This window comes from Pyxicephalus adspersus, chromosome 5, assembly GCF_032062135.1.
Source record: "Pyxicephalus adspersus chromosome 5, UCB_Pads_2.0, whole genome shotgun sequence".
In the NCBI taxonomy this organism is placed as follows: Eukaryota; Metazoa; Chordata; class Amphibia; order Anura; family Pyxicephalidae; genus Pyxicephalus; species Pyxicephalus adspersus.
The window spans coordinates 84,223,936-84,248,321 of NC_092862.1; the positions used below are offsets into that span (position 1 = coordinate 84,223,936).

General features: G+C 39.8%; 1 protein-coding gene across 1 annotated transcript in view; it reads right to left on the reverse strand.

Moving 5' to 3' along the window:
- The window catches only part of PDIA4 (protein disulfide isomerase family A member 4), a 57,965-nt gene that overhangs the window by 12,800 nt on the left and 20,779 nt on the right, over positions 1-24,386 (reverse strand). The window contains exons 5-7 of the mRNA XM_072411971.1: positions 18,073-18,278; positions 3,755-3,913; positions 3,029-3,180 (exon numbers count right to left, since the gene is read on the reverse strand). Of these exons, the coding sequence (XP_072268072.1) occupies positions 3,029-3,180; positions 3,755-3,913; positions 18,073-18,278 (517 nt within the window). The remainder of the gene's footprint in view (positions 1-3,028; positions 3,181-3,754; positions 3,914-18,072; positions 18,279-24,386) is intronic.

Sequence of the window (24,386 nt, forward strand, 5' to 3'; positions counted from 1 at the left end):
GACATAAAAATTTTCTCTAAATTGATAGCCAATAGGCTTTCACAGTATATGCCTACCTTGATCCATAAAGATCAGGTGGGGTTTATACATGGGAGAGAAGCCAGGGATAACACAATTAAAACCATCCTACTGACCCAATACGCAAAAGCTACAAAGACCTCCATGTGTATGTTGTCAGTGGATGCAGAAAAGGCTTTTGACAGGGTCAGCTGGCCCTTCATGAATGCAACACTAAGACAAGTAGGGCTGGGTCCCAGCATGGTCTCTAGAATCGCAACGCTACATTCCTCACCAAGCACTAGAGTATGTGTGAATGGTTCGTTGTCAGATTCATTCATAATTTAGATTGGGAGCAGACAAGGCTGTCCCCTTTCGCCCCTTCTATACGTCCTGTTCATGGAACATCTAGCAGTGGCTCTATGCCAAAACCCAAATATACGTGGGGTGACGATTGGAAGCTGTCAGTTTAAAATCTCATTATATGCGGATCACCTTTTACTTTATATAACTAACCCTCACATCACCATTCCCTCTATACTGAAAGAGTTCAAAAAGTTCAGTCTATACAGTAATTTCAGAGTAAATTATTCAAAATCAGAAATCATTAACATCCTTCTGGATGCAGCCCACATATTGTCAATAGGCTCTAACACATCCTTTAGAATCTGCAATGATGTCGTAAAGTATATGGGAATAATTTTTGTGGGGGTCAGAAGCAATTTGTTTGCATTTAATTATGCCCCTCGGTATAGTAAGCTCCACTCGGATCTTTAGAAGTATAATTCTCTACCCCTATCATGGTTTGCAAGTATTATCACCAAAAAAATGGATATTCTGCCTAGGTTGCTCTATGTATTCCAAACAGTTCCAATTTCCCTACCAGCCACTTCGTAAGATACAATGGTTGTTTAGGATTTTTTATATGGAAAGCGACACGCCCTCGCATAGCATTTAGTACATCAACAAAACCCAAGAACAAAGGTGGACCCAGGGCTCCAGATATTGTGCCTTATTACTGCACTTCCGTTTTGGTTCGCCTGGTAGACTGGTTCCATAGTAGAGAGGATAATAAGTGGGTTATCATAGAGAACTTACTTTCCCCAATTGATCTCAGGTCCATTCCTTGGGTGGACCACTTTCTTCTGCAACCAAAGACCCCTATACCCAGCCTTACCTCTGACCTACTACACATTTGGAACGCTCACATTCGAAAGTGCAAATTTTCTACTCACCCTGGCCCTAGAACTCCGCTATTCGATAACCCGGCTTTCCCTCCAGCAACGGGCAAATGATAGTTTTTGATGTGGAATGAATCTGATGTCCGCCACTTAAGGGGTATTTTACATAAAGGGGTATAATACACAATGGACAAGTCCCCCCCTTAGCATCCCTTACTTTACCTGCTCAGAGGAGGATGCTATCGTGGTTGACAATTACAGTCTTTTGTGGCTTCCTTCACTAATGCATCAATGCTACATAGGGGTCTGATGGGTCTGGAGTCAATACTTAGCTCGGATACTAAGCTGTCCCATGGCATATCACTGCAATATATATAATATGATTATAAACTCAGGCACCCCCGTGTACACCAGATACTGGGAACAGGATTTGGGTAATTCACTATTGGAGGACGACTGGGAGAAATCCTTTACTCTTACTCATAAACCTGCCCTGATGTGAAAAGCACAGGAGACCAATTTTAACATACGGTCTAGATGGTACCATTGCCCTGTGGAATTGCATCGCATTTCTCCTGCTGTGTCTGATATATGCTGGCGCTACCTTTGCCAAAAGGGTTCAATGATTCATATCTAGGGGGAATGCCCAGTGATTTTTAGTTTTTGGGAAACAGTAATAAATTATTTAATGATTGTACCGGGTCTGAGGTTCCTAATATTCCCAAGGTGACCCTATTGTCTATGGTTACCGGATCAAATAAAACAACCAAAAAGGGGGTTCTCGGTCATTTTCTCACAGTCGCTAGGGCCCTCATCCCGAGACTCTAGAAACAAACGTCAGCCTCATCTATAAAAGACTGGGTCTCTGAGCTAGAGAAAATTCAACATATGGAACTGCATATGGTTGCAGAGGACGACGGCTAATATGAGCAGTTCAAATTAACCTGGGCCGCATGATACTGGTTTAAAGAATCCCCCCAAATTCAGACATATCTGACATACATAGACATAAACCGAGGTTCTCATTGGCAAAGTTAAAGGCATTCAGTGATATATTGTTTCCCTTATCCCTGTGTTCCCTTCCCCTCTTGTGTCCTGGGCTGTACCATTGGTTTGGTCATTGCCTGTTACCCCTTTCCCCTTTTATATAAAAATGTTTTCTCAGGATACTGGTCTACCTTGTGCATGCTGTGTAAGGTGTTTTTTTTTGTGATACATGACAAGGTGAACAGGCAGCTAACAAGACACTAAGGGCAGGTTCCCTTAAGGTTAAATTCTGTATTTACATTCATTACATAAATTTCGGATGAACTACTTTGGATTGTTTTTGTTACTCATATGTAGGAGTATTGTGAAGGTTTGTTTTGTATTTGTTGTTACTTTTGTTTAAAGAATAAAAATGATTGAAACAAAAGGCCTGCAAGCCAAAAATGCATTCTGTTCTTATTTTACTACTGCAAGCTGCCAGCCCTACCTAACTTTTCCAAAGGCATAGACACTAACAGACTTGAATTCCTAGTAGGGATAAACAGTTTTGTGCTCTTAGTCATGTCACATAGGAACTGCAGTGCATTTACTGTAAGCCTGGAAAAGTTTCTCATTTTATATTTACTGGTAGTTAGATGCATGTTACAGACAATTTGCAGAACTCAAGGTGGCTTGTAAATCCACAAATTGTCAATATAACATGAAAAAATCTACTTGAATGAGACATCACATTGTAAGCCCCTTTGAGGGACAGCTAGTGACATGACTATATCATGACTTTGTAAAGTGCTGTGTAATATATTGGCGCTAAATAAGTACTGTGTAATAATAACAAAAATCTTGATGGACAACAATCAACTTACCTTGATTTCAAAACTATACAATTTTGGCTCATATTTTGATTGAAATCTGTCAGGATGCATGACAACTATTTGTCCAGCTGGCACTTGAAGAAAATTTGCAATGTCCGTCCTAAAGGTGTGGTATAACTTAAAATCTTCCCTTAAAGCATTTGCTGAAATATACAAAATATTAGAATTTGAATGATAATTGAAATTACAAACATATTAAAGCGGAACTAAATGGAAAAAAAATAAAATATATATTAAAAAAAAAAAGGAGATTACCGATCTCAGACATTCAAGCAGGAAGGAAACTTCGGCATGGAACTCAGGTAGCAGGGTTACGCCACCTGCTGCCCGCGAAGTCAGAAGGACGGCAGGAGAGGAAAGAGGGGACCCAGCGCCCGTGCCTGTGACGACGGCACAGCACAGCTAGGTTCCCAACATTTCCTAATTTGGTGTTTGCTATCTATGCTAGAATGTACATTGAGCTGCAAGTGTGCAACTCAGTTTACATTCTATGCAGACCTTAGTGCAAGAATATTTGAGGGGTAATGTCATTTTGGCACAGCCAAACATGATAGCCAAAGATCTCACACTCAGAATGAGGTTGGCACCCTCAATAGAATGAAGGGAGATGTGTTCACTTTCTCTTTAAACTTTTTAAACAATGAGAAACAATACAGTGTACTGGTGCATTTTAATACATTTACAAATTAAAAAAAAAATTACATGAAAAAACTATACCTGAATCCTGATAAAGTTCAAATTCTTTCTTTTGGTGGTTGTTGAAAATTCCAAGGACTACAACATCATCTCCATCTTTCAAATAGTCCTGTATTTGTTTAACAGTCTGAACAGGTTTGGATGGTGGACCGGCTTGCTCAGTAATATAATCAATTATCCCTTAAAATAAATAAATAAATAAATAAAATTAAAAAAAACATCCCCGATTTCAATAATGTTATATGTGGTAATACCTGAAAAAGTTATAGGGTTAATGAGATTGAATTAATAATAAACAAAATAAATAAAATACGCTAGCACAATGGCATACAATTGAATGAAAACAGAATCTGAGGCCTTAAAGATGTCCATGCATGTTTTACTTTATTTAGTTTATTCTTCAATTTATATCACCACACATCCAGTTTGTGCTCACCAAGCCCATGCTGCACTTTTTGTTTTGCTGCAGATTTTCCAAATTTACCAAGAACAATTTTGGGGAAAGCCAATTAACTGCATTTTTTATGGAGTTGTGAGGGTAACCAGAGCGCCAAAGGAAAACCATGTGAAGAAAAGGTGAATATTCAGCACACATCCTTGAAGCACACAGGTGAAAAAAACTCTGTGCTACTTGGAGATTTGTCTATTGGTTTACTTTCAGTTTCTCACTTTTTCACTGTTACACAGACTTCTGTACTGCAATATTTCACTCTGAAACAATGACAACATAAATGGAAGATGGACGATCCTTAAAAATCAGTTTAGGGAACTAAGTTTGAAGTTGAAGAAAAGGACCCCCAAGGCTATGTTCTCTGGAATATTGCCCACGCTATGCACAACACAGAAAAAGCAGACAGAGCTTAGGCAGCTAACGGCATGGCTTAAGTCCTGGTGTAGAAGGGAAGGGTTTGGGTTTATAGAGCACTGGGCTGACTTTTCATTGGGGTACAACCTATATGCCAGAGATGGTTTGCACCTAAATGAAACAGGGTCTGCTGTGCTAGGGGAAAGATTTAGGGGAATTGTGGAGGGATATTAAACTAAGGCAGAGGGGGGTGGGACAGTCAAATAAGGTGGCAGAAAGGTTAGTCAGGGGTCAGACACTAGTGGAGGGTGGATTGGGGATAGTTGGGGGGAGGATTATGGATAATTGTAAGGAGCTTCCCATGTTACAAACAAACATTGGATTGTGCAGTATTAGTTGTACTGAAAAACAAAAGGATTTGGCAAACAATGATGTTAAAATCAGCAATGGTTTAAAGAACCCTCTGCCTGTTCATCAATGCTAGAAGTCTAGCAAACAAGATAGGGGAGTTGGAAGCCTTAGTGAGGAGAATTATGACTTTGTTGGTATTGCTGAATCCTGGCTTTGTTCTTCACATGACTGGGCTGTCAATATTCTTGGGTATATGCTCTTTCATAAAGACAGAGTCAAATGAAAGGGTGGTGGTGTCTGTATGTGAGAAGTGACCTAAAAGTGAATGTGAAAGAAGAAATTGCGGAGGGAACAAGCGATGAGGTTGAGGCATTATGGGTAGAGTTGAATGTGGGGTTGAATAACACACAATTAATTATTGGAGTCTGCTATAGGCCCCCCAGTGCTAAGCAAGAAATATAAAAACAACTACTAGCACAGATAGAAAAAGCAGCAAAAAGTGGAAGTGTTTTTTTTAATCATGGGAGATTTCAACTACCCTGACATTGACTGGAGTAATGGCACTACAGGAAGAGCAAAAGGGAGGAAATTTGTGAATGTAATACAAGATAATTTTATGGTACAGTTTATAGAAGCCCCAACTAGAAATGATACTCTGCTGGACCTAGTTCTTTCCAACAATGCAGAGCTTTTAACAAATGTGCAAATAAAAGAGAATCTGGGTCGAAGTGACCATAATATGATTTCATTTAATGTAAGCTGTAAACAGGAAGCAAAAACAGTAAAGATAAAAACATTTAATTTTAAGAGCGCAAATTTTCCATTAGAGGGCAGCTCTCTGTGACTTGGACACAATATTGTCCTCAAAGAACACAGAACAGAAATGGGAATGTTTCAAGTCTGTTCTACAAAAGCACACTGAAAAATATATCCCAATGGGTATTACGTTTTTAGGAGGCTAAAATTAAAACCTATGTGGCCCACAGCTGATGTTAAAAAAGCCATAAGGAACGAGAAATGGGCATTCAAAAAATTTTAAAAATAGAGGATCACCTTCATGGTTTGAAAACTTTAAAGAGTATAACAAAAGATGTAAAAAGGAGATAAAATGTGCAAAATTTCAAAATGAAAGACAGATTGCAAAGGAAAGTAAGGCAACCCCCCAAACATTTTTCAAATATATTAATAGCAAAAATATCAGATCTGAGCATGTCGGCCCCTTGAAGGATGTCGCTGGGTTGGTAAATGGGGATAAAGGCAGATTTATTAAACACTTTTTTTTAACTCTGTGTACACGAAGGAAAATGGCACTCAAGTCCAAATTCATAATAGCAATGTCACTGCCTTAAATCACAATGGCTGAGAATTGAGATGATTGAGAAACAGCTAGGAAAAATTCAGGTTGACAAGCACCAGGACCTGATGGATTCCATCCACGTGTCCTTAAAGAGCTGAGCTCGGTTATTTCAAAGCCATTATTTCTAATTTTTAGAGACTTTTTAGTCACTGGCAAGGTACCGATGGATTGGCGTAAGGCCAATGTGGTTCCTATCTTCAAAAAGGGAGCAAAGTCATTACCAGGTAACTACAGACCGTTAGTTTAACATTCATAGTTGGAAAGGTCTTAGAGAGTTTGATAAAGAGCCACATAGAAGAGTTTCAGCTAGAAAATATTATTATAAGTGATAGTCAGCAATGGCTTCAAGAAAGACAGAAGTTGTCAAATAAATTTACTCTCTTTTTATGACACTTTTTTAACATTTGACACTGTACCCCACAAACGGTAATATGCAAGTTAGGATCGATAGGTTTATAAAAGTCAATCTGTAAATGGATAGAGAACTGGCTTAAAGATCGCATCTAGAGAGTTGTAATTAATGATTCATACTCTGAATGGTCTAAGGTTATTAGTGGTGTACCCCAGGGTTCAGAGTTGGGACCTTTACTGTTTAACATCTTTATAAATGATATCAAGTTTGGAATTAAAAGAACCATTTCTGTGTTTGCAGATGACACCAAACTATGTAATGGAATAAGGTCCATACAGGTTGTCTATAATCTACAAGCAGTCCTAGATGTACTGTTTGATTGGGCAGCCAAGTGGCAAATGACATTTAATATAGATAAATGTAAAATTATGCACTTGGGAGCTAACAACATTCATGCTTCATACGGTCTAGGGAGAATACATTTGGGAAAGTCAAAAATGGAAAAGGATTTGGGGGTTCTGGTAGATCATGGACTTGATAACAGCATGCAATGCCAAGCTGCAATATCTAAAGCTAGTAAAGTACTTTATTGTATTAAAAGAGGAATAGACTGCAGAGTTGGATGGATGTTCTTCTAGAAGCACAGAATATAACTGGGTATTAGGGCTTTAAATTAAAAATAACAGTGACTATTGATCCAGGGAACATCCGATTGCCTCATGGAATCAGGAAGGATTTTTTTTTTCCCCTGTTGAAACAAATTGTACCAGGGTTTTTTTTTTTGCCTTTCTCTGGACCAACTATGTCTTATAGGGTTTTATATCTGGGATATGTTTATTTCCCTAGTGGTTGAACTTGATGGACTTTTGTCTTTTTTCAACCTAACCTACTATGTAACTATGATTTCACTGCATCGTTAATGTTAGTGTTCATTAGAAGCTGCAGCAAATCTGAGCCTGCCTCATTTCCTAGCTCCAAACAGGATAATTTTTTCTCCAGCTGAACTCTCAATGGCTCACCCCTTCAGTTTTCTCAGTCTAAGTCCCAGAATCATATGTGTTGAGCTGCTGTTTTCAGGATGTTATATATAGACTCTCCTACCTGCCATGATGTTTCATGAAGGAAAAATAGATACCTATTGATGACATCACTTTTTAAATAGTGTTACTTCAAATTCTAGTAAGTTGATTTCCTAACCAGGGAAGGTAAACTATATGTACAATAAACTTTAGCTTTAAAGCTAGAGCCACATGGTAAACTAAATGCTACCAGGTTTAAAATGAGCCTGAACTAACTGAAGATTTAGTATCCTAGAAACAGGGAGCTGCCTCATGCTGCTGCCTCCAGACTTAAGCTGCGTACACACGGCAAATTTTTCTCGCCCGATAATCGGTATCGGCCAATTATCGGGCGAAAATCTGCCGTGTGTACAGTCGGTCGTCGTCCATCGTCCGACGACCGACCTGCCGGATCCACGGACGATGGACGACGACCGATCCTAATGAAAGGGAAGGGGAGAGCGCGCAGCAGGGTGCCGCTCCGTCGCTCTCCCCCTCCCCTCTCCATAGAGCATGAACGGTGCTGTATGTACAGCATCGTTCATGCATCGTGCAGTCTTTTCTCATTGGAAAGGATCGTGAAAGATCCTTTCCAACGAGAAAAATTGCAGGTGTGTACGCAGCTTTACACTCACACTGAGACTAACACACACACTACCAGACAGCCCATAGACATAATTGCCAGGCCAGTCCAAAATCATGGTCTGTACTGCAGTGGAATAGGAAAGCCTACCCAGATCCTTCCCTCCTAGTCTAACCCCTATAATAATTTAAGTTGGAAGCAGCAGGTTGCCAAGCCAAACTTCGTGGACTCCTTCTGCAGTAACTGAACTCTTTACAGGACCACGACCCAAAGAGGAGGAGGGGAAAATATATTGTAGTGCTATGGTCATTTTATAGCCAATATGAAATCAGTTAGTTGGAGTTTAGTTAATTTTATTTCAATGTTTAGCCACACATTGCTTTGTAAATGGTCTGGTCCGCCAGGCCACTTGTAACAGGGAATGGGGTCTGGGTAAAGCTGGTAGGATAATGTAAACAGATAGAGACAAAGGAAGACAAGGAGAGACAAGGTTAGAGTTAGACTGACCCAGGAAGGAGAGAGTAATGAGATGACCCAGAGATGAGACTGGGATGCAGCAGAAATGTTTGAAGTTAAGCTAAGTAACAATAATTGTGTAAAATATTGTTCAGAAGGTTTAAAGCATGCAAAAAGCTTAGCATTGTTTGCCTGTATTGATAAGGTCATCATTGTTTTTCATCAGTGCTTGTTCATGCCTGTCTTGTATACATTTTTACACTTGTAAAGATATATGTAGCAAATCAAAACATTTATTTACTATTCAGGACCCACCCCTGGCATTCTGTGTAACATATAGATATCCAAACATTAATTGTATCTTAGTAGTTTAAAGGTCCTATTTACTTAAATCAATTTTATCCATTTCCAAATTCCTTTTGTTTTTTTTACCCCACCTATCCGTCATCTTAGTGTGGGACAGGTCCAGCAGATGCAGCAATCACCTCAAAGCAGGGTAAGCAGGGTAAAAATTCTTATTTAACTAATTACAGAGCCAGTTCATGTATAAAATTGTAATCATTTACAGCATGGCCACAATTTATGGATAATCTGTCTCAATAACTATTTAGTCAGGAAAAGACCCTACACATTGCAGCAACTATTGCCCTTTATCAGTTCCTATGATAAATAATAAAATATTTGTCAATGTTTTTTTACCAAACAGACTCTCCCTACAAGTATTTCAGAAAGGGCCAGAGCCAGAGGACAAACACATCGATAGCAAGGTAAAGTAGTCATTGAGGTTAAACAGAAATGTAGTTAGGCAGGGGTCAGTACAGGTGGCAGGCAAAAGGTCAAAGGTTATGTAGAGACAGCATGTGCAGCTAGAAACTAATGCCATCATTGGCAGAGAACATTGGTCTGAGTCTGATTGAAAGGCTGGGAAGATATAGCAGTGCAAGTGCTCCAAATCACCAAGTGAGCTTGGTCAATACTTATTCTTTCCAGTGCAGAAACAAGATAGAGAGACAGCAGCATGTTGAAGGAATACACATAACAACAAGCCTACCGGACTACGATCCAAACCAACAATTTAAACAGTTTAAATCCTTCCACAGTTGAACAGTTGGGGGGGAAAAAATATTTGTAGAAATTATCAGGTACCATAAAAAAAAAAAAAAAAAAAAAAATTAAAAAGGACTACTGCATACACCAGGACTGGTAAACTGAAATGGTAACTTTATTCTGGGAGTTAGACACTCTGCAGTCTTGATAACCTGGAAAAATAGGTCTTTGTTTCCCAGATTCTGTCAGATGAATGCATGGACAGCATATCTTCACACAAAATGGACCAAGTGATCCAAATTAAAGTCAGACCGGTAATAAGGAAAGTTATGCTTCATGCGCTCCCTAGGCCCATGTCAATTAAAAGTCTAAGGATGGATACACATGTAAAATTTTTGTTGCTGGAAACGATCTAACGTATCCTGTGCTCCGTATCCCGCCTGGGGGTTTCCTATTGTGTCAGCGCTAAAGCGCCTTCTCACCTGGCTCCATGGGTTCCAAAATGAAGGGGACACAGAAGGAACGCCCCAGAGGGGGTGATCCCTCCTCCGAAAGCATTGCAGGCTTCTTCCCCGCGGGAGGCCACGGGGAACTGCGACAAGGCTCCAAAGCCGGAGCCTGGATTTTCAGCAGCATCCGACGGGCAGGCACCGGCGGCGCGGTGCACACAATCAAGGCTTCTGAAAGCCATAGCCCTGCCAACACAGATACTGAAGAGGAGTGGGACTGGAAGGCCCACTTACGTGCCTTACCCACCAGGCAGGATTAAGAATACAGTATAGGACGTTTGGAGGCGAGCTGCAAGGCAGAGTTTAACGCCTTGCACGAGTCCGTTCAACAAGTTACCAGTGTCACCACACCTCTACAAACCCAATGTGCTGATCTTTCTTCACAAGTAGTATCCCATGCGGCTATTTTGGAACGCCACAAGGCGCAAATTAATATGTTGTATCTGCCACATGATGATGCTGAAAACCGCAACAGGCGGAATAACATACGTATACGGGGTCTACCTGAAACCATACCGAATTCAGAATTGCCCACAGCGGCCTACTCTATTTTTGCTAAGCTTCTTGCTGTTCCATCTGATGTTAATATAGAGATAGATCGGATACATAGAACTCTGGGCCCACGCAGCACAAATCCGCAACGCCCTAGAGATGTTATCTGTCGGATTCATTTTTTCAGAACCAGGGAAGATATCATGAAAAAAGCCAGAGAAGCTCCAAATGTTGAATACGCTGGGGCACAGATACAATTGCTGCCGGACCTCTCTAAACATACTTTGGATCTTCGCAGGGCTCTTAAACCGCTTTTAACAGTTCTCCGTGAACGAAACATCCCATATAGATGGGGATTTCCCTTCCATCTCATTATCAGATCGGGAGGTAGAACCCTTGTTCTTCGCAAGCCATCTGATCTGCCTCACATTGTAGGGGATCTGCATCTTCCTGATATCATATTACCTGACTGGCCTACAGCTACTTCACTCCTCAACAGCAAACCAGCGCCATCGCAAGCTTCTCCACGACCTCCGCCTGATAGTTCTCCAAGCCCCTCCGCGGGTCATCTTTCTTTCCCTCCTCCTTCCACAACCTAGCCAGTTGAATCGACATCGCCAACAATTTTTATTGGATCTCAGGATACCTCCATCATTGTTCTTGGAATTTTTATCTGCCATCCTAACCTTTTGTGTTTCTTAGGCTATTAAACACCACCGGACAACCTCTGTCCTCAACCTGTTTTATCACCTGCTGTGCCTGGCCGAGAGAACAGTCGGCCTTTGAATGGAGTTTTTATGTTCCTGTGCTGCCAAGCATCATCGGGCTACCTTTGATGTCCACGTATTCTACCACTTGCTGTGTTTGGTTGAGAGCACGGCCCACCTCTAAAGGGAGACTTTATGTTCCTGTGCAAGACGTTTCTCCTCCACGGTGGGACTTTCCATATATTGGTAGCTATGTTGAGCGTTATTTCTCTAGTGTTTATTGCTGCAGATTCTGCTGTTAGTTGGATTGCTACTTTTGAATGCCCTCTAGATTCTGTGGTTAACTGTGTCTTGGACCCACTGGGGGGCGCACGAGTTATACTACTCTCGCCTCCCTAGTTGGCCCGATTATGGGACCTGGGATGTTGTATCCCTGTTTCCTCAGACTATTTTGGCAGGAACTTAGCGAACTGTTTATTTTATGTTGATGTCCTTTGATTTATGCCCTAAACTTTAGTTTTTCTGATTATTGGACTGTTTAGTACTCTGGGCGAATGCCTAGGGATAGCTCATTCTTTATTTTATGGTATGTTATTCTTGGTTTTGTGGGTTCCCCCAGGTGGGACCAAATGGTATATTTGTTGTTTGTCTGTTTGCCTCCCCCCGCTGCGCACAGACACTTCCCCCACATAGGCCCACTGCCTTACCAGGCAGTGATTTGGAATCTTTGGGATTCCGCTCTAGATTTTCACCCCACTGTCGAGGTTTAGCCCGCCTCGCCCGTCTGGTGCCCCTTCCCTGGCCCACTTCCCTCGATGTCCTCAATAAAAGAAACAACACAAGTTTTGAGAATCCGCACCCTCAATGTTAAGGGTTTGAATAGCCCGAACAAGTGCTCTCAAGTGCTATATGCTCAACATAAAGCGAGAGTGAACATTTTACATTTGCAGGAGACCCATTTTCAATCCACTAGAATTCAATCTCTTTGCAATCGTTTTTATACCGTTTGGCGTCACAGCTCCAATCCTGAGTCATTAGCTAAGGGGGTCTCTATAGCTTTACACAAAACGTTGCCTGTTCAGATACTTGACTCCAGCTCTGATTCACAGGGCAGATTTCTGATCCTCAAAATTTCTCTTTGGGATAGGAAACTTACACTGGCCTCTTTTTATGCCCCTAATCATCAACCCACTGTGGCTCTTACACAGTATTTGGCGACCCTGAAGGGGTTCGCCAAGGGAACTATCATTGTGGGTGACGACCTGAATTGTGTTATGGATCCCCGGATTGATACCTCCACCGGGAAAACTTGGATATCCTATTCCAAATTGAACTCCCTTCGCTCTAGACTACACGATCTTAGACTAGCAGATATGTGGCGCACTCTGCATCCCACCACCAAAGATTATACCTTTTACTCCAACCCACACAATATGTATTCCCGCATTGGTTATATATTGGCGAGCCACTCTGTCCTTGATTGGAATCCTGTTACTTCTATGGAATCTTGTCCCTGGTCCGATCATTCCTCAGTATCCCTCTCACTCCAGATTCCTCAAATGGGCCCTAGAGAATGGACCTGGAGGTGTAATGATTCCCTGTTCAAGGACTCTATTTGTGCTAAGGCAGTTTTAGAAGCAATTACCAATTTTATAGGGGACCATGTTTCAGACCCCACTCCCCTACCTTTGCAATAGGAGGCTATGAAGGAGGTGGTTCGAGGGGTCCTAATTCGACAAGGAACTCGGCTTAAAAGGATCAGATTGCAGGATATTACACTTACTAGTGATAAAATTCGCTCCTTGGAATGCCTACATAAACAAAACATGGCCCCGGCTGTATTTTTAGAACTGACTGCTGCTAGGACTCACCTTTTGAAGCTATACGACCTAGCACACCAACGCCATCGGGATCGCTTCCACAAATTAATTTACCAGTATGGGGATAAATGCGGCCGATTGTTAGCACGGGACACCCTCGCACTTCCACTACTTATATTCCATCTATCCAGACTGCTAAGGGCGGCTTGACATCCATCCCTAAGGAGATCTTGCAGACTTTTCATCACTATTATGCCGATCTCTATCAAATCTGTCCTGCCCATGCAAGTCCATCCTCTCTGCAAGACTATATAACCAAAACAGCCCTTCAGACGTTAGATTCAGAGGTGATATCACAACTGGAGACCCCGTTTTCCGAGGAGGAGGTCTCAGCCGTTTTACGTGCTACACCGACTGGGAAAAGCCCTGGCCCTGATGGCTTTACTCCATGGTTTTATAAACCTCATGCCCTTAATCTTGCTCCTTTTATGACTAAGGTGTTTTCTTCCATCTCCGTCGATATGCCGTTTCCTCCACAGAGTTTGGAAGCTCATATTACGGTCCTTCCTAAGCCTGGCAAAGACCATACGGTTTGCTCTAATTATAGACCCATATCGTTGAATAATGTTGATGCAAAATTTTTTTCTAAATTGATTGCCAATAGGCTATCTCCTTATATGCCCTCATTGATTCATCTGGATCAAACTGGGTTTATATATGGAAGGGACAATACTATTAAAACTATCCTGCTGACCCAGTTTGCTAAGTCTACAGGTACTCCTATGTGCCTACTGTCTATAGACGCTGAAAAAGCCTTTGATAGGGTTTGTTGGGAGTTTATGTATTCGACATTACGTCAGGTAGGCCTGGGCCCCAATATGGTCTCTAGAATTGCTGCATTGTATTCCTCGCCCAGGGCCCGGGTACGGGTTAATGGCACCCTTTCTGATTCTTTTCAAATCAAGAACGGTACGAGGCAGGGGTGTCCCCTTTCCCCATTGCTTTACGCCCTAGTTATGGAACATTTGGCTGTGGCCTTGCGTCGCAATCCGGATGTTAAAGGGATCAAGATAGGTGATACCCATTATAAACTCTCCTTATATGCAGATGATCTTCTGCTTTATATAACGTCCCCTCATGTCACGATACCTTCAGTATTGAAGGAATTTGACGAATTCGGATTACTCAGCAATTTCAAGGTAAACTACTCCAAATCCGAACTTCTAAAATGTTACCTTAAACTCAAATCAAATGTCTATTATACACAATATTATGTCCTTTCGGATTTGTCCTACTGCCATTAAGTATTTGGGTATAATGATACCCTCGGACCCTTCTGCTTTGTTTTCCCTTAATTATTCCCATGCATATAGTAAAATTCAATGCGACCTTCAGAAATATGACTCCCTGCCTATTTCCTGGTTCGCTCGCATAAATACTCTAAAAATGGATATCGTCCCCAGATTGCTATATATATTCCAAACGGTTCCCATATTTTTACCAACTGCATATTTGCGTAAAATACATAGGTTGTTCTTAAAATTCCTATGGAATAAGAAGCGCCCCAGATTGGCATTCGGTATATTGGTTAAATCCAAACGTAGAGGAGGAGTGGGGGCCCCTGATATTGTCTCCTACTATAGGGCATCGGTCTTAGTGCGCCTGACAGACTGGTTTTACAGTCGGGAGTTGAAAGAATGGGTGCTGCTGGGAGAACTTTTGTCCCCGGTGAGTCTCTGGTCTCTGCCATGGGTGGACCGGTCGTTATTACAGCTGACTTCCCCCATACCTTCACTTACTATGGACTTATTACGTATTTGGGATATTCTCCTTAGATCGGGCAAATTGTCTACGAGACCGGGGCCCATGACGCCATTGTTTGATAACCCAGCATTTCCCCTGGAATGGAGGGCTGCCAAATTCTTATCTTGGTCTGCCTCTGAACACCGTCACCTAAAGGATATAGTTCATAATGAACGGGTCCCCCCTGTATCCTCCCTAGACCTTTCATACAGAAGTAAGCTGCTATCCTGGCTTTTGTACAAGCAATTAACGTCCTTTGTGGCTTCTTTTGCTGACCCATCCTTACTACACAGGAATTTGATGGAATTTGAGCAGTTAGTTAGCTCACCTGTTCGCCCTCCCCATATTGTTTCAAGGCTATATGAGCTACTCACACAAAATCCTGAGTCTATAGCCCCTATATAGACCAGATATTGGGAGAGAGAATTGACTGGTCTCATAACTGGAGACGACTGGGAAACATCGTTTACCCTCACACACAAGCTGGCATTGACGTGTAAAGCCCAGGAGGTTAACTATAAAATCTTGTCTAGGTGGTATTGTTGTACTGTGGATCTGCATAGAATTTCTCCCACAAACTCGGATCGCTGTTGGCGATGCCTGTCGCATAGGGGGACAATGCTTCATATTTGGTGGGAATGCTCAAAGATATCCGGTTTCTGGGATGTGATTATTCAGATATTTAATGACTGCTCTGGTTCTACCGTACCCAACACCCCTAATGTGGCTCTTTTATCTATGATCCCGGGCTCGCCTAAAAGCATTAAAAGAGGTGCCCTACGGCATTTTCTTACCGCAGCTAGGGTTCTTATCCCGAGATTGTGGAGGCGGCCTGTTGCTCCTTCTATAGCTGAATGGGTATCCGAACTTGAGAAAATCCGCCATATGGAAATGCTGGTGGCGGAAGATGACGACAGAATGAAACAATTTAAAATAGTTTGGTTCACATGGGATTGGTTTAAAGAATCTCCCCGACTACAAATGTATCTTTTTTTAATGTTCTCGTATATTTGCTAGGGTGCTATCTTTGTATTAAGGGTTTCTTTCATACTTTCTCCAACCTTGTGTGGTGCACATTTTCTTTTCCCCTTCCCTTCCCAACCCTCCCCCCTTGGGCTGCTTTGTTCTCTTTATTATTGTTTTTTTTTTTTGTTAACAGATGTTTACGCAAAGGTATAGCGATATAGCCGGCTTAAGATTGTTAGAGCACTATTTATGTTTCTTGCTTCTATGAGTATTTATATTATTTCTGTATATTTGTGTTGATTTATCTTATTCTGACTTATGAGGGCTTTGACAAATTATTACTATGTTTATCAGAGTATACGCTGTATCTAGGATGTGTATTTTATGCTCGAACGAAGCCAAAGCCGTTACGGGTTAATAAGATTTCTGTGTTTTATGTTTTAATGTTTGCTATGTATGTTTGTTTATTATTCTTTGAAAAATTCAATAAAGCTGATTGACACAAAAAAAACAGCTATATCTTGCTTTACAAGGTAAGAATTTATTCTAATTTATATTATAGGATTTAAATAAATAAAGGAAGTCAAATCCTTTGGCAAAGCAGCCTCCATTTTTCCAAAAGCTTAAATGGGAACAAAAAAGATAAATAAATCGGGTGACGTAGCCTGTTGTACCTGGGGGGGTATACAAATCTCACTGCATTATCTCCCATCAATGTAATAAAATGTGCCTTCACATGCCCGAGACTCGACATGCACAGAAGGAGCAGCCGGGAGCCTCCTGCGATGTATGACCCAGGAGGCTCTGTTCCACAGCGATCAAGACAAAATGGGAGGGGCTTCACTTTTTTTTTTCCCTTTTTTCAAAAAGTGTTTCAGGGAAAAAAAAACAACATTTTTGCATTGCATAAAAGGGTTGCCTACCCTTTTATGTAAAGTAAAAATTTTAGTTTAGGTCCGCTTTAAACAGTCAGGAACAGGAAATAAATGTTTAACAAAAACAATTATCCAAAGCACACTGGAAATCTACCAAGAAACTACTCAAAATTAAGCTAACTGGCTTCTAAGGTAAAGGGACTGCTTTTACCATATCCGTTTACCGCATCTATTGATATTTTAGAGGTATTAATTTTTTACTCACATATATACCCTTTACACATTGCTTCAATCAAAACCACAAACTTGGTCTATACATTGCCATTCACTGGAGCACTGTGCAGAGGAGTGTGTCCTCATGCTCACACTACCTACCTTGCATCATAGGGGATAACAGAAATTGTAGGCGATATCAGCTTTGCTGAATCTCTGTAGTAAAAGTTTACATAAACACAAAATAACATTAAAATTATAAAAGGTGCCCCAGGATGCAAATATCCCCCTCCCCCACACTAAAAGCATTTTCTTTTTCTGTTGCCCTAATTAGCAACAATGTTTTGTTCTTTTTTTGGGATGGCATAAGTATAGCAAATTGGATGGCAAATTTGTACAATGGCAAATGGATGGATTCATATGCAGGATGGTAATGCTAGGAACCCTACTAAGTAAATAGCTTAACTTAACTTTGGAGGGTATATTGGAAGGAGGAGCTTTAGCATTGAACAAAACAGCTGAAACCCTTAGTTTTTCAGTCTCTTCTACCGATACATGGTTGTTACGAATTGTGAATTACACTGCACAACAACGATTTTGCTACTGGGAATAACACCCTATTTACATGATATGCTGATTCCAAATCTGAACTCAGAATTTGCCTATCATGTACAGATTTATGTATGTGCTATAGCGCTATAGGCGTGCTATAGCTGTTCAAATGGTCAGTAAATGGGTAATGTATTTTTACATAGGAACATTATAACAGTTGTAGCTACCACTATGCCTGCTGCCACCTCAGCTGAATCCTGTCCCCTGGTGGCATGCATGTTCCAGCGGCGACTGGGCATGTCGGGGAAAGTCAGTGACCTGACGTCAGAAATAGGTATATAAAAAAACTTCTATTGTAAATTGAAGTTTCTGCAACAAATGTGCAATATTTACCATATTTTTCTCTGGGCCCATTGTAATCAAATGCTTTGCCCTTACGAAAAATCTTCAGGGTGGGGTAGCCAGTAACCTCATATCTCCTTGCAAGCTCGGTTTCAGCTGTAGCATCAACCTTTGCCAAAGGTATAGCTGGTGTGTGCTTGCTTAATTCTTGTGCAGCTTTCTCATATTCAGGAGCAAGCTTCTTACAATGTCCACACCTAAAGAATAAATACAAGATACTTACAGTATTCAATGCTTTCAAAAATCATGTATACCCCCAAATGTCACAACATCTAAACTGAAAGAAAACATTACATACAAAAACAGATATTGGCAGAAAAGTTATTTCTTCGTATTGAGGAAAAAGAAAAAAAAAAAAAAAGCTTGAAAAAGCTATTTGTTAAATTTGCAAACTTTAAATTGTTACATTTAAAAACATAGAACAAAAGTGCTGTACAATTGCAATCATGAGTTCTTGCTGAGAACCAAAGTTGACAAAGTACATAAATCTAGTTTGCAGCTTTAAGCTTGAGAATGGGAACATTAGTTCTGTATATAATGCTGGACTGCAAAAGCTGGCTTTCCTGTCATCTTTTACCACAATTTACCAGCATAATCTGCTTCAGATACCTATTCCCTTTTGTCGCAGCCATCCTTATAGGGTAATGTCACCAACATGCGGGTGGTCAGTATTTGGTTATGCTTAAAGATATTTACTAATGGTTGCTTATAAATTACGCTTGAGCACTATTGACTAAGGGTTTTGTTTTTTAAAGGGTTAAAAGTGTTTTATGTTTACACTCTGTAAAAATTCTGGTTTAATAATAGGTTCAATTTATTTTAAACCAAATTAAGGGGCCGTGGCCTAAGTATTACCTACAATATTTGTGGTAATATCTTTTGCTGAAATGTATTTTATAATTGTGTTTTATTTAATTGGGGTGTAATCCCATGTTTGTTGATGCAGAGAAGATGAGCCAGCTAGTTAAGACTGCCAGAGAAAGATGAAATGAAATGACAGTAAAACAGACCAACTACATACATGATCATACTCACCATGGGATCCTGTAAGCCTTACACTTGCCTTACCTGAACTTTGGATAAGATATCAATGAACCTCATGTATTGTTCACACATTTTCTGTATTTCCTCTCATGTAGTTTTACACATTGACACATTTACTGCAAAAAACTTGTTGTTTATAGCATTCTATGCCAACTCCCCCCCCCCCCCCATCCAATAAGTAACCTATGATCTTTGGGGAATTTTTATTAGAATTATTCAATCAGATTTTTTTGAACACTGGAACCACAAACCAATGCAAGTCTTAACATAACCACTTTCAAGTTCCAACCTCACCAACAGCCACAACTTTCCAACAGATGTAAAAAAAAGGCGTACATTCTGATAAACACCCCTTTCAGACACACGCATAAAAAAAAAGTGTGCAACTGAGCTTCAGCCAAACCACCTTCCCATGTTTTCTATACTATCGAAGGAAAGGAAATGTAATCTAGCAACTACTGTTCTTTCTTCTTTGATCATTGGCCACAACTAACTGATTCCCCCCCCCCCCATCAGTTCAATCTAGAGAAGAGAGAAATTGTACAAACACCTCCTGAAACAGGTATTCTGTCCATCTTACTTTTATTAGGTTTGTAGTGACTTATAACTGGATTTGCAATAGAATTTTCTTTGCTGGACACAGCTCCCAGTAACTGCATCCAGACACTAGAGGGCATCAAGTTGTACTATACCCTGCTTGGCATGTTCAAAGCCACCAAAACAGAGTGTATACAAATTATGGTGCAGGCACAACACGCACTGAAATATCTCAGCCTTAAAATGAATCTGTAAATTTCCAACGTATAAACGGGAAGTCGAGTTCTTGGCCAGATCTACAACCCAAAATCTTTGACATGTTGTGTGTGAGTGTTTGACGTTGTAGCTAGAAAGACGGTTATATTGCAAAGTACCTGTTTTTAGGATTATAACACAAACATTGTGACGAAGCGATGTCATGGACAAGTTTACAACTATTTTGTCAGATCAAAAAAAAAAAAAAAAATTGTTAAATCAGTTGCTGGGACAAGAGATATAACTGCAAACTGTTGGATAATATTACTTAACCAGTAGGGTGTACAGAAGATAACAACCAAGTGACTTATTTTTGCAACAAAAGCATCTTAGAGATGATTTTTTGATATGGCTCATCATGAAGAGCTATGGTTGAAGAGCAATGATCCACAGACCAAACACCCCTTGCAGCACATGGGTATCCTGTGGGCAAATAAATCTAAGACCTGAAAGTTAGCAAAGAGGTTGCAGTCATTGTTTTTTGAGAAACTGAAGATATTTTCTTTTAATGAGTGATCCAAATTTGATGTGTTTGCCTATTTAATTTGTCTTTGTTTAAAAGCTTGCCTCTCCGATGTTCTAATGTTGACCCACATACTTGAACTAATAACCGTTATTCTCCTAAAAGAGTTTAATGCTCCCTTCTCTACCTCTTTCAAATTAAAGTTAGCTACAAAAGAAAATATCTGTGATCCCATAACACAGACACTTTTTAGTCTGAAGACAATATCTTTGTACTTAAAAAAGGTGTTGTTAAGACAAAGCTCCAGCAAGGAACATACTTTGTCAGGCTTGAGCTGTTTGACTGTCAAGAGTGTCACCTTGTTCTTTATGTTTTCTACAGTCTCAATAGCTTCTGCAATTGGTTTAGAATTGATAAAGAGAGCAACATTGCACACCACTGCCTCTCCTGGCTCAAATTTCAATTTTTTGTACCTTGCTAGCAAATTCTTTGGCGTTTTGACTATGGTGTGCAATGTTGTTACCAACTAAGGGTGATTATAGTAGCCAGATAATTTACCAATACTATCCATTACAGAGTTGATGTTACTGATGATTGGTCATGAGGGACACCTTCCTTGTGTATCTTGGGGGTCCATACGAGCAAGGTGTAGTTTCCCCTGAATAGAGATGGTGATGAATGGTCTGATCAAGGGCACTTACCTTTCCCAACTGTTGTAGACAGTTGATCAAACTTTTCTTGTAACAGCAAATTGGATGGCAAATTTGTACAATGGCAAATGGATGTATTCATATGCAGGATGGTAATGCTAGGAACCCTACTAAGTAAATAGCTTAACTTAACTTTGGAGGGTATATTGGAAGGAGGAGCTTTAGCATTGAACAAAACAGCTGAAACCCTTAGTTTTTCAGTCTCTTCTACCGATACATGGTTGTTACGAATTGTGAATTACACTGCACAACAACGATTTTGCTACTGGGAATAACACCCTATTTACATGATATGCTGATTCCAAATCTGAACTCAGAATTTGCCTATCATGTACAGATTTATGTATGTGCTATAGCGCTATAGGCGTGCTATAGCTGTTCAAATGGTCAGTAAATGGGTAATGTATTTTTACATAGGAACATTATAACAGTTGTAGCTACCACTATGCCTGCTGCCACCTCAGCTGAATCCTGTCCCCTGGTGGCATGCATGTTCCAGCAGCGACTGGGCATGTCGGGGAAAGTCAGTGACCTGACGTCAGAAATAGGTATATAAAGTGAGATGAACCTAGGGCTTGTCTCTAGTGTGAAACCGTCCTATTGGATAGTACAGCTAGGCCATAGTGAGTCTGTTTTGAGGAAAGGATGAGTAGGCGCAACTGTGTTAATAAACTGGACAATTTTTGCTACATTTGTGGCAAATATGCCCCATGTGATTATTGCAAGAACCTAACCAAGAGGGTGAGATTTGCTTTAAAATTTTACTTTGGATGTGAAATTGGAGATCAGGATAAAAGCTGGGCACCTCATATCTGCTGTCAGGTGTGTTACGTTGGCCTAACACAATGGTTGAATGGGAAAAGGAATAAAATGCCTTTTGTAGTGCCTATGGTTTGGCGTGAGCCAAAAGACCATCACTTGGACTGCTACTGCTGTAAGAATAAAGTTGCTGGGTTTTGGAAGAAGACTTAGTCAAAAATCATCTATCTTGATTGTGAATCTGCTCTGAAGCCAGTGCCACATGATGCAGAAAAAACAGTGAATAGGGTCTAGACACTGTCCCATACATACATACATATATATACACACACACACACACACACACACACACAAGGCTCTAGGAAACATATGTAAAAAATTTACATTATTATTCCTTGTAAAATTGTTGGATGAATTTTTATATGTTTATGTTTTAAATCTGTGTGCGGTCATTCAGAGATCTCTGTAGTAACCAGGATAAATACTTGGGCTTATCTAGTATACTATTTAACTTACTAATTTCTATCTAAACTGTTGTAAACTGTTATATAATTATATCATTATCACACTACCCTAACTTTCTTTTCTCTTTTGCATATTAAAAACTCAACCAACTGTAGAGCAATCATAATCCACACACTACATATATTTACATTATATATAAAGACTCAATCTTTCTTTATTAAAACGAATTCTATAAAAGTCTAGATACATCCATAAGAATTGCTGCAATATCTAATTAGAAATACATATCATCTTTTATTCTTCCTTAGTAGCTTCATCAGAATGCAACAAACAATCTATATTAAATGCTCTCTACATATGTTGTGAACAGATGATGGTTCCTCCTAATAATCACCTCCCACTTCAGGGCAGAAGCTATTCTCTATCATTTCCTGCCCATATCGAAATGTGTACATGCTGGAGGGTGGAAGTCACATGCTCTTACAATCCTACCTAACCAGCTCACTGCACGTGACAACCATGCACGCTCAGTGGGTTTGACTTTCCTAATCAGCAACTTCTCATTTAAGGCTGGAACAGCGGCAGCGTCGGTCCTCCTTTCGGACAGCTGCCGCTGGTCAAGTCTCTCCAGACAAACCACTCAGTCAGTAATCCCTTCTTCATCATTTTCCTCTACATTATTCTTTGTTTGTTTTTCCTCTCTCTCCTATCTGTTTTTAAAAGAATACATGGACGTAATATATTTTGGTTCTATGCTTCTTTTATTACAGGAATGGATGCACTGAAACTTTTTTCTGTTTTATTCTTCCGTCTCATGCTGTTTCCATAGACAGCTTTTCACGCTTTCACCAGTTACTCATTGATAATTGTTATCATATTTGATCAGGGTACGTCATCTTGTGGTTGCTTTTACTTATTACATATTACAACACATTGAGAACCTTTATGTGTCTAGTACAAGTAAAGCTAATTTCATATATTACATTCTTTTACGGAGATATTGCTAGGTCAACAATGAATCTTTTCACAAATATTTGAAACTGAATCACACCTAATTTATCGACTTGTAAGTATACTTTGTTATCAACCTATATTAAGCTATTCATAACAATCCCCCAAAATTCCCTTAAAATTATTTCTTCATTCTTTTATGCCTATTATTTTTTGTCTTATCATTACCTTAAGTTATCATTACCTAACTAATTATTAGTATCATTGTATCCATTAGATTTATCCTACACTAACACTCCCAAAAATATAAAACATAAGGAACTAACACACCACTAAGTCTTCTCTTTAAAGACGAAAGTAAGATCTTTTTATGAACATATGATTTATCCAAAAACATATCCTTTCTATTCGAGTGCGATAGTTGGGATGTGTGTAATATACATATTATTCCTTTTCTCTCAGAGCATTTAAACGGCTATGCGATTGTTATATCAATCATAATTGAACTAGCTTGAATCTAACACTATATCATAGTAAGTCTAAGTATTTTTATCATCATCACTTAACCTTTGAACATCCTGATTGTTGCAGGGGTCATTATATCCTGGAGTATATTTTTATTTGCACCTAAATGATATCATGAATTTTGTATGGATTCATTGTGGATTATATGTGCAAATTACCATGCTTATACTTTATTTCATAACTATATGGTTTTTATTTTTGCAAACTATGATATCTAATTAAATATTATTACAGTCCTAGGGTCTTTGTATCGCCTGAGGAAGCCTATTTGGGTGAAATGTGTCGGGATAAGACCCCGCTCTCTTAAGAGCTATGCACAAGTCTGCAAAAACCTATCACTTTCCTACATAGTGTTTATACAGTCCACTATCATGTCAATTTGTAACAGAATCTTATTATTGCTTTTAAAGTAATGGTTATTGTATTTAAAGAATAATAAAATTATATTGTTTTTAAAACCCCAATTTGTCCAGAATTAAGAGGTGCAGGGAAACAAAAATATAGGTGGAAGTGGGAGACACGTGTGGCTATCACCTTTCATCACCATGGCATCATTACAACACTTTCATGGATGCTCTTATAACAAAGATCACAAC